The 15,562-nt window shown below is 49.8% G+C and overlaps 1 protein-coding gene across 1 annotated transcript in view; it reads right to left on the reverse strand.

Annotated features, from left to right (window-relative positions):
- Positions 1 to 997: 997 nt before the first annotated feature.
- The window catches only part of HTR4 (5-hydroxytryptamine receptor 4), a 153,983-nt gene continuing 139,418 nt past the window's right edge, over positions 998 to 15,562 (reverse strand). The window contains exon 7 of the mRNA XM_057312243.1: positions 998 to 4,031. Within this exon, the coding sequence (XP_057168226.1) occupies positions 3,944 to 4,031 (88 nt within the window). The 3' untranslated portion in view covers positions 998 to 3,943. The remainder of the gene's footprint in view (positions 4,032 to 15,562) is intronic.

Raw genomic sequence — 15,562 nt, forward strand, 5'->3', positions numbered from 1 at the left:
AAAAAAGGCAGGGAAGGGAAAGGAGAAACAATCTGCATCAAATATAACGGCAATTAAAAATATCATCAGTTTCACTTTCCTTCTCTCTATGGTTCCCAAAGGTATCGAATTCCACTAGTGATTAACCACATTCACTCAGAAAGTTTGGAAGTTCCCCTCTGGTGACTTCTCTCACAGCCCTTCGCTGCTTCAGGTGCCCCCCGTCAGGTGGGGAATGGGCCCCCCTAGTCCTCAGCCACGCGGTCAGCCCCCTTTTAGACGCATAAGCACTGGGCTTAGGTTAGAACTTAAAAACCTTGTTTTGTTTTCATTTCTTTATCTCTATGGCTGCTTTCTATTTATGGCAAGTAATACTGATTTTCTATTCTGGGATTGATAGAAATGTTTCTAAAATAAGTTTATCTAAATGAAAACCTGAATTGACTTGAAGGAAAATATTAAGTAAATCGCAGTACAGGCAGGACCCATATTTGGGGAAAATCCTAATAGTGGCCCTTGCCATGTTGGAACACTCCCAACAATCCTACCGGCTCAGAGTTTTTCCATTTTGTGGATGTGACAAGCAAGGCAAGGGCTGGTTGAGATTCAAAGCTGCATGCCGTCCCAAACCCAAGCCTTCAAGTCCATCCCCATTTGTTTCAATTGAAGCCAAACACTCGGCCTCGATTTCCTGGACTGAATGAAGAGATTGCCAATGATGGCTTCAAAAGGTAAATGCGCTCGTCTTCTCCGCCCCCGAGACCAGCTGTTACAAGGAAGGACACTGACCAGAGCGGAGGACGGTAACAGAAAGACAAAAGCAACACTGATCTCTCCCTGGGGAAAAGTGCAACACCAAAGAGAAAAACAGGCAGACAGCACAGGACCAAGAGAACATTACTTTGTTCTTACTCGAGGACAATATCGAGGGCAGTTTAGTTACAGCCACTCCCGGCCCCTCCCCGGTTCCCCTCCCCCATCCGCCCCACGCCCACCCCCCACTGCCCAGGTGGACGGCAGTTTGCTCCAGGACGGAGCCAGCGAGCACGCGAAGCGGAAGCAGTGGTGAGATGGGAAGCTGCAATCTGGGGAAGAACGGGTTTGTCTACAAACACACACTTGGGGGTCAGCTGAAGAAGTTGCTTTTGATCTCTCTCGCTTTCCGGCTGCCGCCCAGGAGCAGGACGGGGAGTTCGGGGCTTCTACCTGCACAGTCCGGCCAGCCGGAGAGTCAAGTGGAGAAGCAGCAGAGCTGGAGCCCCTCGATCCCAGGCGTTGGGGGTCTGGTTGCCACGCCCATCACCCCCGTGATTGTCCAGCCGATCTGGCAGATGTGGCCAGAGGTGCGCACGACACCCCCGCCCCCGTCCCTTGGAAGCATCTCTTCTTGACACCTGGGCCTTCCTGGAAGAGGGTGGTCTTCTCAGAGAAAACAGCAGAGGAAGTCTCCTCCTTCCTCGGATGAGCTCTACATGTCTTCCTCCTCAGTCGTCCATACACACGTCTATGACCTGGAGTCCCAGAAGCCAGACCTCTAAGTACTGCCGGGCCAGCAGCCGTCTACACCGAGCACCTCCGGTCCCATCCTATCAACTTCTGATGTGGCTATAGGGTGCGTCACCCACACCATCCCAGCCCTGGTCCAACAGGACAGCGAAGTCAGCTTGGGAGCCCTTCTCTGCAAAGGAGACCATGTTCTCGACAACGGCAAGGGCTTCTAGTTCCTCCATCACAGCTACTTCAGTGGTCCAGGGTGCTTGGGACCTCTGCGGACACCAGTCAGGGGCTGGCCCACAGAAGCGTGTCCCAAGAGTCCAGAAGATAATGGCCTCAGGTTATGGTAGGATCTCGTTTTCCCACACAGGCTGTCATCTGTGGATCCCTGTTGAATTCAAGTTACCACTGAACGTGGCAGACCTACCACTGAGAAATAATATTTTATGCAAGCAGATGAGTTTGCCAAGCTCCTGGGAAAAGAAGCATTTCATAGGGAACAAATCTTACCGGATGGATGCATGTGTGTGTGCGTCCGTGTATTCACGAATAGATACTGTCAACTTTGGGGACACTCAGCAAAGTTTACCAGCTGCCTCAAAGTGCTAAGCCTATTCCTCCTCATGATGACCGGTTCTCATGATCTCTTAGTCTTTCCCTAAGAAGTTCTTTGTGCTTTGAGATCAGAGACCTCATTCAGACAGCGTGGGAAGAACTCTGGACCCCGAATTCACTCAGCTCTGTTTTTTCCATGAAAAAGCATAGAAAGAAAAAGCAACAGTGAGGAGGCTTGTTAATCCTCCCCGGGAGGGTCCCATACGTGGGATGACCAGCCAGCCTCCTTTGCCTGGAACTGAGGGGCTTCCTGGGATGTGGGACTTGTGGTGCAAAAACCAGGGTGTCTGATCATCCTTCTCACGGTTTCTGGGGATGGAGAGAAGAGGGAGAGCCAGTGGGTTCTGCTTTCATGGATAAAATAGGTGATAAGGAGGCAACTGTGGCTTCTGGGATGATTAGGGAAGTGGGGTCAACGGATCAAGGACAAAGGCAAGGAGAACTGGTGAGGCTAGAAACTTTGGGCGCATCTTTATCTTGTAACCTCCCCGCCCCCCCAGCCAGCCACAGCGCTGTCCCCTGGGCGGGTCCCGAAGGACCAGCCACCCAGCTTCGCAGGAGGAGTTTTAGCAGCAGCCAAAAGAAAGGCAAACGGAAAAAAATTTGCCCTCGAGAGAGTTTCAACCTGGGGGGATCATTCGCCCCAGGATAAAGTGATTTGCTTGTAGCTTTGACAGCAGGGGAGCCTCTCCTGAGGGGCTTGGAGGAAGTGAGGTGCTAAAAGAGATGCAGAACAATGGAGCCCCAGCAGCTTCACAGGCAGGGAGGGGCCAGTGAATTTTCCCAGGAAAGTAAGTTGGTTCATGATTATGTCTTTGCCCCAAGGAGCAAAGCACTTGGCCTGAGACCAAGCCCTGCCTCTGCGCAGGGTCCTGAAAGCCCCTAGAAGGTGTCTTATGGGAGCAAGTTGGTGTCTTCGCCAAATCTGAGTGGCAAGACCATCGTTAATCAGCATTCTCAGTGAAGGCTCCCTTTCCCACTGTCACGGAAGGAAAACGCATCAAGATTCATTTCACATGACCTCAGAGCCAGTATGCCTAGGAGAAAAATGTCCTCTTTAAACACACACACAAATGAGACCAACAGTAAAGATGCCTTTGGGTAATGGATCCCAGATCAAAACCTGAGCAGTTTCCAAATCTATCCCCAAGAAAAAAGAAGAGAGAAATGTTCAGATCTATCAACCGGAAAATATTGATGTTTCACTTGTCTGCTCTTTAGTGCTTCTGGGCAGACATCTTGGCATTGATATCAACTTGACTTCATTACAAGAGCCTTGATTAATTTACCCACCAAAGCATGTCCCAAAGACGGCTGCAATGGAGAGGAAATTGGAGCTGTTGAGTTTGGAGAGAAGACTTAAAAAAGGGTGGATGGATGGGAGATCAGTGTCTTCCAATATCTAAGGGCTCTCAAAGGGACTGGGGAGCTAACTGCATGGCCCCCGATGGAAGATGGAGCAGAGACAGGATTGTTTTCCAACGAAGGGAAAAACTTTCCTATAATTAAAGCTTCCCTACAGTAGAAGGAACTGCCTTAGGAGGTAGTGAGCTCCTATCCCTGGAGGTGTGCAAGCAGAGACTGACCGACTTCCAGGAATGCTACGGAAGATGCTACTCCTGCATTGGACGGGAGGCTGGATCTGACGATGCCTGAAGTCCCTTCTCAACTCGGAGATCCTCCAGATTCTGGCCTTGGGTCCTGTCCAACACTGTGCCCCAGGTACCTTCCCTGGGCCCTCGGCCCCACTACCTCATGCCTCACTGGTGGTGATGAGGGTCAGGAGAGATGCAGGTGTCCTGTTCATGCAGACATGAATGGGAATGAGTGGCTTAATCATGAGCCATGTTCTCAATCAGAAGCATGATTCCAAGGATTCTGGGTCATTGTGTATGGGCAGTTTCTCAAGTTCCTGGTGATGTCCACTGTGCAGAACTGTGTACCTAGGGAGGAAGGAAAGAAAGCATGAGAATTCAACCGGCGTCCTTCAAATGCACAGAGCGTTCCCACTACTGTTGACTTCCTTTCTAATGTATGCTTCTGAGAGCATGCCTGGCTGGCGCTGGGCATGGGGTACATCAGAAGGGAAGTCCCAAGAACTGAATTCAAATTGCTCATTTTAAAAGTAGGAAACTGAAGGCCCGGAGGACAGGACAGGCTCAGAATTACACGAAGAGTTAGTGGCAGAGTTTGGACTAGAACCCAGATTTCTTCTTTCCTCTCAACAAAGCCTAAGGCTCTTTCGTAATCATCACAGTGGACTCTATGCACTAGCTCAAGCAGGGCCTGAATACGCAAAGTTTCCTCTACCAGGGAGCATTCTGGATTCAGCAATAGAGTGCTGAGATGAGAAAAGTACTCCGAGTCTGAAAGGCACAGTAACTGTATTTGTTTCTTTGATTCCTTTCGGTGACATTTGGGAGAGTGAATCAATTAGATGAATCAGACAGCCTGTTGACTCAAAGCATCACAGTGAAATTTACTACTTGACGACTGTTTATTGTTCGCAGCGTCACACACTTGCACTCGTATGTTAATTGCCTTTAAATCCATCTCAGGTGCAAGTGGTCTTATCATCAGTAACCCAGATTCCAGCATCCGGCAGTTATTCTTACGAAATTTCTACGGAGTTTCGGAGCAGTACCACCACTCACTCCCTAAGGCCAGTGTCAAGCCCATTCCGTAGAACAAAGAAACACACGCCAGCTGTTTGGCATCGTATACTGACAAGCGGCTTGGTGGTGGTTTCTCGTGAATTACATTGAGGCTTTGCTTTGAATTATAATGAATTATTGCTGACTTGTATGGATTCACGGGTATTTATCAGACACCGTACTAAACCCTCTCCAGCAGTACCTTATTTCATCTTCACAACAGAAGGTAGTAGTATGTTCGTTTTGCAGTTGAGCAAAATGGCACAGAGCTTTACTGACTTGCCCAAGAGAATAAAGGTAATAGGTGAAGATAACGCCAGTCCAACTCTATCTGATGCCAATACCCACGTTCTCACACAACCCGTGGACCAGGCATGAACTTAGAACAGTGGGTCTCCACAGGGACAACTGGTAGACATTTTTGGTTGTCGTGGCAAGGGCATCCAGCGGGTAGGGACCAAGGGTGCTGTAAACATTGTGCAATACACAGCAAGTGTCCCACGACAGTTACCTACCCCCAAATGCTAATAGTGCCGAGATTGAGAAACCCGGATCTAGAATAAAAAGTCCTCTGAGCTGGCTAAAAGCAGATGTTAGCTGAGGAACAGAGACAAGGTGAAGGGCGTGAGTGCGAGCTGTCACAGAACTGTCCACGGCCGCTGCTGCTGGGCTTGAGGCTAGCGGAGGGGACAGGACTTGAAAAACCACAAGCACCAGCTAGACGAGTACTGAGAAGAATAGAGTGGAAGTGGCCCTAGAAAGGAAGATCGTACACTTATGATGAGGGTGACCAGGGAAGGTGTCCCGAGAAGCTATGTGACTAAAGACCTCAGGGAAGTTAGTGTTCCAGCTACTGAGTCATTAATGCTCAGCCTCAAAACCCCTCTCCCACACCTGGCTTTGTAAGGATGCTACAAACAGTATCAGCTTTGTATCGGGCTCCAATCAGGCTTCTCCAACAGGGGGCCCTGCAGGTGGAGGGAGGCCTGGCAGAAGGAAGAGGGCCTTGCCGCTCCCGTGGGCACCATCCCAGCCAGGCTTCTTCAGCCCGTCCAGTCCATGGTCTTCCCAACTCCTGCAGAGGCAGCTTTACGGCAGCCCCTCGGAGACGTCAGCGCCCGCCGGCCAGTGCCTCCTCTTCGGAGATCTAGGTCTCTGTTCTGCGGGGTCCCTCCTCTACGTTTCTGCTTTGTTTGTTTGTTGCCTTGTCCTCTTAGCCCTCGAGGTGGTAGTTGCTTCAGACACAGCCCACACTACTGAGGAAGGAAGATGTGCTCCAGGCACCATTTTCTATAATTACATACGTTGTTTCATTTGTATCATTTACTCTTCACAACTCTAAGTGGTACCTACTGTACTTAACCCTGTTTTATAGATGAGAAACCCGAGACTCAGAGAAATTACGCAACTGATATAAGGCCACAGTGTCCACGATGCCCACACTCTTGACCTCAAAACTCTTCACACTCCTGACCCCTGTTCGTGGCCAATAAGTTACTTTTGCAGGCAATCAAGGGCACCTTCTCCCACACCAAGTTCACATGAAGAGGGTGTCCTGGTTTGAAAAGGCAAATGGATACATCTGATCATGTTAGAAAATGTGCTTTCATGGAATACAAGCACACCTCGACAGCAGTCTTTCCTGCATCTCCCCTAAGCGTCTGCTTCTCATGTGCCCGTGAGCAGATTGTTCAGGAAGGACCAGAGAAGAGGCGTGGGACTCAAGTGCATATTGCAAGTGGAGGTTCCCTTTACCCAGAGCACAAGTGAAGGACAGCAGGTTTTGGGAGATGGGAGCAGGCAGAAGCCCGTGCTTTCTAGTTACAACACGTGTGTGTGGGGGGTCTCACCAAGGTGTGGTGGGTGGTTCACACGGGATGGAGGAACTGGTCTGAGACTTCAGTGGAAGGACTCTAGGAGAGGCAGCGTGTCTCCAATGGAGTCTGGCCTGCAGACAGACTCCCTGGGCTTGGGTTTGCCTTCCCAAGTCTCCATGAGATACAGATCTTTAACTCCGTGTTTTCACATTCATAGTATATGACAGGTACTGAAGCAGATCTGGGGTCATCTGGATGGCCACCCTGTGAACTCCCACTGCCTGGTGAATTCAGATCACACATTTGCATGCGGTCCACCCTGATGTCACCTTGGCAGTGGCCAACTTTATGCTGTGTTTCTTGAAGTAGGATGCATGAGCCTCCAGCAGTCTATAAGCACATTCATGGGGATCGACATGGCCTCAATTTGAGGAATAGTGGGGAAAGGAAAGCACACGATGCTTTAGACAAAGAGAAGAGCATTCAAACCCTGACTCTACCACTCTACCATCCGCTGGTTGTGTGACCTGGTCAAGGAGATCAGTTTTACCTCCTTCACAGCTTCTTTGTGATGAGAAAATTACCATCTCTAACGGGCTTAGCAAAGGGCTGGACACGTAGTAGATACTGGTATCTTCACTGTTAAGGAAACCAAGGTTCAGAAAATGTGACTTTCCCAGGGTCCGAGAAGTAGTTGCACATGGAATGGTTAAGAATACAGACTCTTGGGATGCCTGGGTGGCTCAGCTGTTAAGTGTCTGCCTTCGGCTCAGGGCATGATCCCAGCGTCCTGGGATCGAGCCCCGCATTGGGCTCCCTGCTCAGCGGGAAGCCTGCTTCTCCCTCTCACACTCCCTTTCTTGTGTTCCCTCGCTGTCTCTCTGTCAAATAACTAATAAAATCTTAAAAAAAAAAAAAAAAAGAGTACACTCTTAATGCCTGCGTAAATCCTGGCTCCGACGCTCACAAACTCTGTGCATCACTACAAATGTTCTGGGTTGTTGCGAGCATTTGATGAGATGATGCACACAAAATGCTTATTAGAATAGTGACGGTCATGCAGTAAGCGCTCCATAAATGTTCGTGAGTATTGGTGCTACTTGACATTGGACGTGAAACTCGAAGCCACTACTTGATGGCTGATTTGGTGCAGAAATCCGTTCTTTAGTAATTGGTCAGCCATTTGTTCACTTAGCAACTGATCACAGAGCTGAAAGAAAGCTTCTTGATGCCTTTACAGAGAAAGAAAGAGCCCCAGAGACAGCCTGTCACCTGTCAGAGTGGCGAAAGCCTCTCGGTTCTAAGATCTCGCTCGTCGTTTTGCAGCTGCACCTGAGGAACGCAGACCCCAGCAGCGTGGGTTTTACCCGGGCAGTTTCAAGTGCAGACGAAAAAACTCACCGCCGTTTCCCAAGCAACGGCCAGGCAGGAGGCAGCTCCCTTCAAGCTGGGTTGCTTCCCCCCTCAGCATTAATTTACTCAAACATGAAGGGAGCCACATTAGGTTTGGTAATTACCTGAGCCTACATTTCATTCACTGAGCAATTAGCATTGCACTTAGAGCAGCTTGGATGCAATAATTAGTCGCATAATAATAGCCCCCTCTGCCTGCCCAGCCTGGCATTATAAGGAAATGATTAGACTTTATTACACATCACCCCAGCCCTCCCCGGCATGGCGGTGCTCACATGGGGTGCCTGCAAGGTGTTTTAATTATTAAAATATAACGTGCACGGCTTTAAAGGGATTCAACCCTAAAGCAGAGTTTCCCGACGCTGGAGCCCCATCACCTGGGAATAGAGACCTCACACTGGGTGTTTTCTTGATGTTGGGAGGAATGAGACTTTCGAGTCCTAGGCCTTTATTCATTCAGCCATTTATTTAAAACCATATTTTCCGTGCCTACCACAGTCTAGGCACCGTGCCATGCCCTGGAGACATGAGTGTGGTGAGGAAAACCAGCACATTCTCTGTCCTCCTGGAGCTCACAATGTGACGCAGGAGACCCACGGCCAGATGCAAAGTCGTCACAGTCCCAAGTGGCGTTGGGACGGGAGGCCGCTGGGCTTGCTGTGGGAGCATGTCCCGGGGACAGAGGCGTTGGTGTGTGTCAGCGTGGCGTGGCCCGGGAAGCGGTAGAGATGAGAACCGAAGGGTAGGTAGGGGTGAGGCAGGCAAGGGGAGGGGGAGGCTAGCAAAAGTACCACCGCCATGGGGGCAGGTGGGTGCTTCGGGAGTAGAACCGGCTGAGGGGCGGTCTAAGACGAGCACAAAGACCCGGTGAGGCTCAGCACACCCTGGCTGGCTTCACTCAGCCTAAAGCCACAGAAAGCTGGCCACGGCTGCGAGCAGAGCAGGTGCGGGAGGACTTAGTGTTTGGAAGAACATCCTAGCTGTGGTGCATAGAATGGACTGGAATGAGGTTGGAGTGGGAACCCAGAGGTAAATTAAGAGGTAAATTAGCTTCCTATTGCTTCTGTACAAAGAGCCACAAACTCATTGACTTAACACAAATTAATTATCTTACAGTTCTGGTGATCAGAAGTCCAAAATGAGCTAAAGTCAAAGGATGGGGTCGAGCTGCATTCTTTCTGGAGGCTCTAGAAGAGAACCTCATTCCTTGCCTCTTGCGAAGGCTGCCTGCATGCCTTGGTTTACGGCCACATTGCCCTGCCCTCTGCTTGCATCGGCACCCCTCCTTCCACCAACGACCCTCCTGCCTCTTGATGTAAGGGTGCTTGTGAGTACGGTGGGCCCCCCGGGCAATCCAGGATAATCTCCCCCTCTCAAGATGTATAGCTCAATCTACACATACAAAGTCCCTTTTGCCATGTAAGGTGATAGATTCTCAGGATTTGGGGGATAGAACGTGGTCATCTTAGGAGAGCCATTCAGTGACACACCACTGATGATTCTCAAGGTGTCCAGAGGTGGCTCAGAGACGTCTAATGGGACCAGTGGGGGTGCCGGGAAGAAGCCAGATTCAGGATACATCTATCTTGAAGGGTCCGCTGATGCATCAGCCATGGGGGCAGTGGGGGCGTTTGGTGCTTGAGGCACAGCACGGGCAAGGCAAAGGCGTGGAGGCAGGTCAGAGCAGAGAGTGGTACGCTTTGTTTGAGGAACGGCGGATGTTCTAAGAATATATCCTACAGGTTAAGGGGGGGGTGCTGGGAAATGAGGCTTAAAGGAGGGTGAGGCAGCATTACTGGGGGTCTTAAAAGCTGAGCTAAGGAGGTTGGGCTGAATCCTTTGGCGATAGAGACTAAGATGAACACTGGCTGCGTGGTGGGAAGTGGGAGGGCTGATTAGGGCACTGAGACCAGCGTGGAGGCTCCCTCCTCCAAGAAAATGAGGTCATGAGCAAGGCTACTAGGCGCTTCTTCCCCGTCGGATGCAGCTGTGGCACCAGCCCTTACCTCCCACAGTCTGAGGAATGATCCCCACCCCTGCAGCAGGCTCTCTGGTCATAGTGGAGGCCAAAGCTAGAGCACTCTTCTTCCATCTCCAGAGAAGATGTGACGTCAAGACACTATCAGGCTCTTGCTGCTTGAACGGAGAATGCCTGGGGCTGCCTGAGGGAGCCAGGTTTGGCCCATGTGTTCATGGAAGCAAAGAAAGGTGGCCCCAAAAGAGAAAAGAATGAAGTTGAAGTGCAGTGCAAAGCAGGCCAGAGATCATGGCCTCAGAGAGATGGAAAGAGGAACAGCAATCCCTGAAAGCGCCCCATTCCTTCTTTTAGCCCCAGTGAAGGCCAGCGAACTCCCTGCTCTGGAGACCCACGAGCTGTCTCTGCATCTTCCCGACTGATCGTGAACGGATCTGCAGCCTGTGGTAGACACTATGAACTATGTCCTTTACAGCATGTGCCCACACTCTCTTCTTTCTTTCTGACAGAGTGTGTCTCTTAGTAGAGGCAAAAATGCTCAATGCATTGCAGCTAAGGGCTTGGCCTGTGATCTTCTCCTGGTAGACAGGACCTGATGGTCTGCTATGGGAGTCTGCTGAAAAATGTTTTCCTCCTGAATAAAAGACAAGTGCAAGAAGAGTCTGCCTTATCTTCCAGCATTTGCTTCTGGCTATGGTTTTGTAAGGAGGATGCAGGGTTTGGAGCTATTGCAGCTATTTTGTGACCATGAGAGCATCATCCCAGAATGAAAACTAACAGGTTGAGAATGGCGGAGTGGAAAGATAAAAAGGATAAAAACATGTGGGTAATTCATGCTGTTGTTGACTCAATGGATTAACCAACCCTGAAACTACCCAACTCTGGACTCTCTATCTTGTGTGAATGACCTCCTTGTTTAAGTTCATTTTAGTTAGGCTTTCTAGACTGTCCTTGTGGGCCAAAGCATTCTAAATGATGTAAAGTCCACGCTCCCTGTCTTCCATGTTTATGGTCACTTCCCAAATTCTCCCACATTCAAATCCTACCCATCCTTAAAGACCCAGGTCAATGCCCACCAGGAGGCCTTCCAGAAGCCTTCTACACTACTCATCAGCATTTACCGTCTGTAGAAATACAAATTCTCTGCTAATGTCAGGTGTCTGATTGGATATATCTCCAACCTCCTAACACTCCTGAAAGGCAAGGTCCGTATATTATAAGAGGTAACAATCTTTTAGTCCTCTGTACCAGACCCTGCGTTAAGTACTTTGAAAATATTATCGCACTTAGTGCTTACAATGACTCAATGATGTTGCGCTATTATTTTATATATCTCCACCTCACAGATGAGGAAACTGAAACTTGGAGAGCTTTAGATTTGCCAGAGGTCATTCAGCCAGCAATGGGCAAAGCCAGGATTCCAATCCACGTGTGTTAGAACCCTTTTTGCTGTTAGTACTTCCCAACCTTATTCCTTCTTAATCCTTGCTATAGAGCTCACGACACCTCACACAGAGGGCAGAACATCATGGAATCTAGAGAAATGGAATGGAATGAATGGATTATAGAATAAGACAATCCTCCCCGACATCGTCTGGCATTTGTATTGATCACAAAGGACAATGGCAACTCCTCTGTCCTCGGTCCTCGTGCGGCTCTGTGTGTTGTACTGTTCAGACAATCTCTGCACCTGTGATGTGCTTTCCATTCTTTTATGTTCAATGCCATAGCTTCTGGGGGTGGGGGTTCCCCTCCACATTTGGGAACGGCCCTGCCTGTGGCTGTGGGTAGTTCTGGTTCTCAATCTCTCCATGGGAAGGAGACTGAGAAAGCCACCTTAGCACGCAAATCACATCATGGGCTGGGGTCGTTCCCATGGAAACACCCTGGCAGAGAAGCTGGGAGTCTAAAGAAGAAAAGGATATTTTCCAGCTGGTAGAGGATTGAAAATGTTATGGACTAAATGCATCCCACCCCAAATATGTCCATAACCCCAACAGGATGGTATTTGGAGGTGGGGACCTTTGGGAGATAATTAGGTTTAGATGAAGTCATGAGAGTGGGGCCACCATGATGAGATTAGTGCCCTTATTAGAAGAGGAAGAGAGACCAGAGCATTTTCTCTATTTCTCCCTCTCTGGTTTTCTCTGCCATGTGAGGACTCAGTAAGAAGGTATCTGTCTGCAAGACAGGAAGAGGATTCTCACTGGGAAACGAATCTGCTGGCTCCTTGATCTAGAACTTCCCAACCCCCAAAACTGTGAGGCATCAATGTTGTTTAAGCCACCCAATCTATGATAGTTTGTTACGGCCGCCCAAGCCGACGGATACTGGAGATCTTAAGGAGCCAAAGCAAGCATGTGGGGGGGGGGGGGGAGAAGGAAACAACAGGATACGTTGGAGAGATAGGACCTTTTGTCCAGAGAAACCCGAGGCATCAAGAGAAAATGAACTACCAGAGGGTGTGAGTTCGCGGGCGCTTCTGTGACTCTCTTACTGACCACACTTCATTTATCTAGAGGTCAAGCACCCAGGGACCTTAACCACCCAGAGACCTGACTGAGCGGTTTTTATTTGTTTGTTCTTCGTTAAGGCCTCTGAATCATCTGAGTACTTGTCACAAATGTGTCAGCTTTGCTTAGCCTTCCTCGGTTTCTCACTCAGAGAATATTTACCCTTAGTTTGTGTCTCACTCTAGAAAGCTTGGTGCTTTTCCCACACACGGCAGAGCAGAGCTCGCTAGCGGTGGACAGACTGGCTGCAGGACAAAAGGACAGTGGATGTGTGCAAAGGGCAAAGAAACATAAGAAAGTCCACAGAAGTTGACCCAGTGAAACCAACAGGGGCCGTTGGTGCAGGCGAAGGTGTTTCAATGGTCTCTCGAGGCCGTGGCTATACTGGGATGGCTTCATACAGGAAAGCCAAACCCACGACTTTGAATAAAGTGGCTCAAAGTCTGATTTGATACTGGGGGAATCTAAATAAAGTCTGTAGTTCTGTTGCTAGGAATGGGAAAATGCAAATTTTCCAGCTTTGGTCAACCATCCGTGGCTGTGTAAAATGTTAGCCTCGGGGGAAGCTGCGTGTGAAAGTACACGGGACCGTTCTTCCACGGATATAAATGTGTTTCCAAATGAAACGCTAAAAAAATACTACCAAAACCCCACCTCACCCTGATGTAGTCACAGCCACTTGTTTAAGAGAGATGAAGGGGCGCCCGGGTGGCGCAGTCGGTTAAGCAGCTGACTCTTGATTTCGCGGTGGGTCGTGATCTCGGGGTTGTGGGAGGGAGCCCCGTGTCAGGCCCACGCTCAGTGAGGAGTCTGCTTGAGATTCTCCCTCCCTCTCCCTCTGCCCCTTCCCCCGCTTGAGCTCATGCTCTCTCTTTCTCTCTCAAATAGATAAATCTTTGAAAAAAAAAAAAAGATGAAGGAGTTCACCACTTATAGCCAAGGACAGACAGGATGACTGAGGACCTGGGACAACCAGATGACAGCAGCTCTGAGGACCATGATTCCCTGGGCTGAATCCAGCCCCAGCAGGGGCTCATCTCCCAGAGGCCTTGGGAAGGCTGTGCTCCCAGGACAGGGGAGAAGCCCCAAACAAAATCTAAAAATTGAAAAATATAAAATGAAATAAAGCTCCCAAACCATATGCATCTGTGGCCTTCAGATCAATAACGATGAAGGTCCAGAAGGCACTCTGGGCAGGGTGGGTGTCTGCCAACAGCTGTGACGTTTCCATGTCAGGTGACGTGTCCGTTGGACAAGCTGGCCCCGTGAAGACAGAGGAACAGGCAGAGACCGAAGACATTTTATAGGAAGAAGTGACGAGACAGACCCAGACAGACGCATAACACAGACAGTGACAGACTTACAGAGCGCGTGCAGTCACACAGGAGCTGGCCTACTGCAGAAGAGCAGGAGGAGGCTGGAGACAGAGGGACAGCCACTTTTAGTTGAAACAGAAAACAGCCACAGAGGAGGGAGAGCCAAGCAGACGTTGAGAAAGAAGAAGGAAAAAAAAAACACAGAAGTTAGTGAACAGGTGCTCTTAGCCTAAAGGAGGATTCCAGTAGCCTCAAAGTGCCTTTAGGGGAGCATCGTTAAACATGGTTATGTCCCACTGTTTGTCTAGAAAGCACTTTTCTAGCTGGCATGTCACGCGGGTCCCACAGAAGCCGGGGAGGGTCACTGTGCAGGTGACCGCCTGAATGTACCAAGGAAGGACACAGGCCTAGAGAGCTGAGGCTCCTGTCCCCAGGTACCCAGCAGCGAAGACGGCTGAAAGCCACGAGTTCCGAGTTACTTTGCACGGCGATGTGGCTAAGGAACGCACAGAAAGCCACCCTCCTTCCTCCTCTTCCTCATCGCCAGCTGCCATTTCCTGAGTGTTCACGCGTGCCAGGGCCCGTCCTGCTCTCCTTATGTGGTATTTGCACGTACACGTGAGACTCACCACCCCTGTGAGGCGGGGAGTACTGCCCCCGTTTCCCGATGAGGAACTGAGGCTTAGAGGCAATGGGACCAAGAGAATCTGGTGAGCAAGAGGGAAAACATGACTCGACCCCCAGGCCCTCTGACTCAGAAGCACACACCTTTAAACTGTGAGCATCACGAATCTCTGAGGCTCGCTTCCAAAATCCTGGGCTTCCTGTGTCCCCACCCCCAGATTCGGGGCCAGGAAAGCAGTGAGGCTCTTTTATTAATTGAGCTCCGGGTCCCATTCCAAGAAGGAAGAGCTGTCCGTGGCTCCCTCCCGTTTCCCCGAGACACCCCACAACCCCTGTACTAGGAAACCGCACCCAAATATCTATCCCCTTCCGGGCTCTAGGCTCTAAAAGGCTCTCTTCACTTCGCCCATGTCTTCCCTTAGCAAACATCAAGTTCCTCTTCAGATGACAAGAGGCCAAGCAGGAAGCCAGGATCCTGCAATTAGGATTTTAAGGGCAATCTGATTAAAATAATTCGCCATGAGGTTAAAAAGCACAGAACGTACCCTCTTCAGCTCTCCTCTCTCTTCTTTAGCTCCTCTCCCATGATACGTCTCTGTCGAAGAATCTTGGAAAGTATCATTGGGTATATATATGGCCACTTCCTCCAGACAGCTATCTCCGACCAACTCAACGGGATAATCCCTTTCCTTCTTGTAAACAAACAGCGCTTCCTGCTTCTATAATTTATTTGACAGCCTTTGATGTAGCTTATTAAGTGCGACCTGCACGGGCATTTACGAGGTATGTTTCCAGATACATGACAAGCCTCTCGGGGAGAGGAACCACAATTTACTCATTTTATTGATCAGTATTAGCGAGGCAATGCTGATCGAGAGTCAAACATCCAGAATTTAATGTCAGCTCCACTCCTCAGTAGCCTCTCACCCTCAGACCGCCCTATGCCTCAAGTTCCTGGAGCACCTCACTGAGCAGAGCGCTGCGAGTGTTACCGGAAACAAAGCACTCTCATCACGTGCCCGGTGCCCAGTAAACATTAGCTGGCACTACTCCACGCAAACTTTAAGTTAATGACATGATTAAATGGCAACTTGGACCCCCAGCTTTTTCTTCCTTCAACTGGTTCGCTCTAGCCCTTCATGAGCACCATGACATGCTTCTG

This window comes from Ursus arctos, unplaced genomic scaffold (assembly GCF_023065955.2).
Source record: "Ursus arctos isolate Adak ecotype North America unplaced genomic scaffold, UrsArc2.0 scaffold_15, whole genome shotgun sequence".
Classification (NCBI taxonomy): Eukaryota; Metazoa; Chordata; class Mammalia; order Carnivora; family Ursidae; genus Ursus; species Ursus arctos.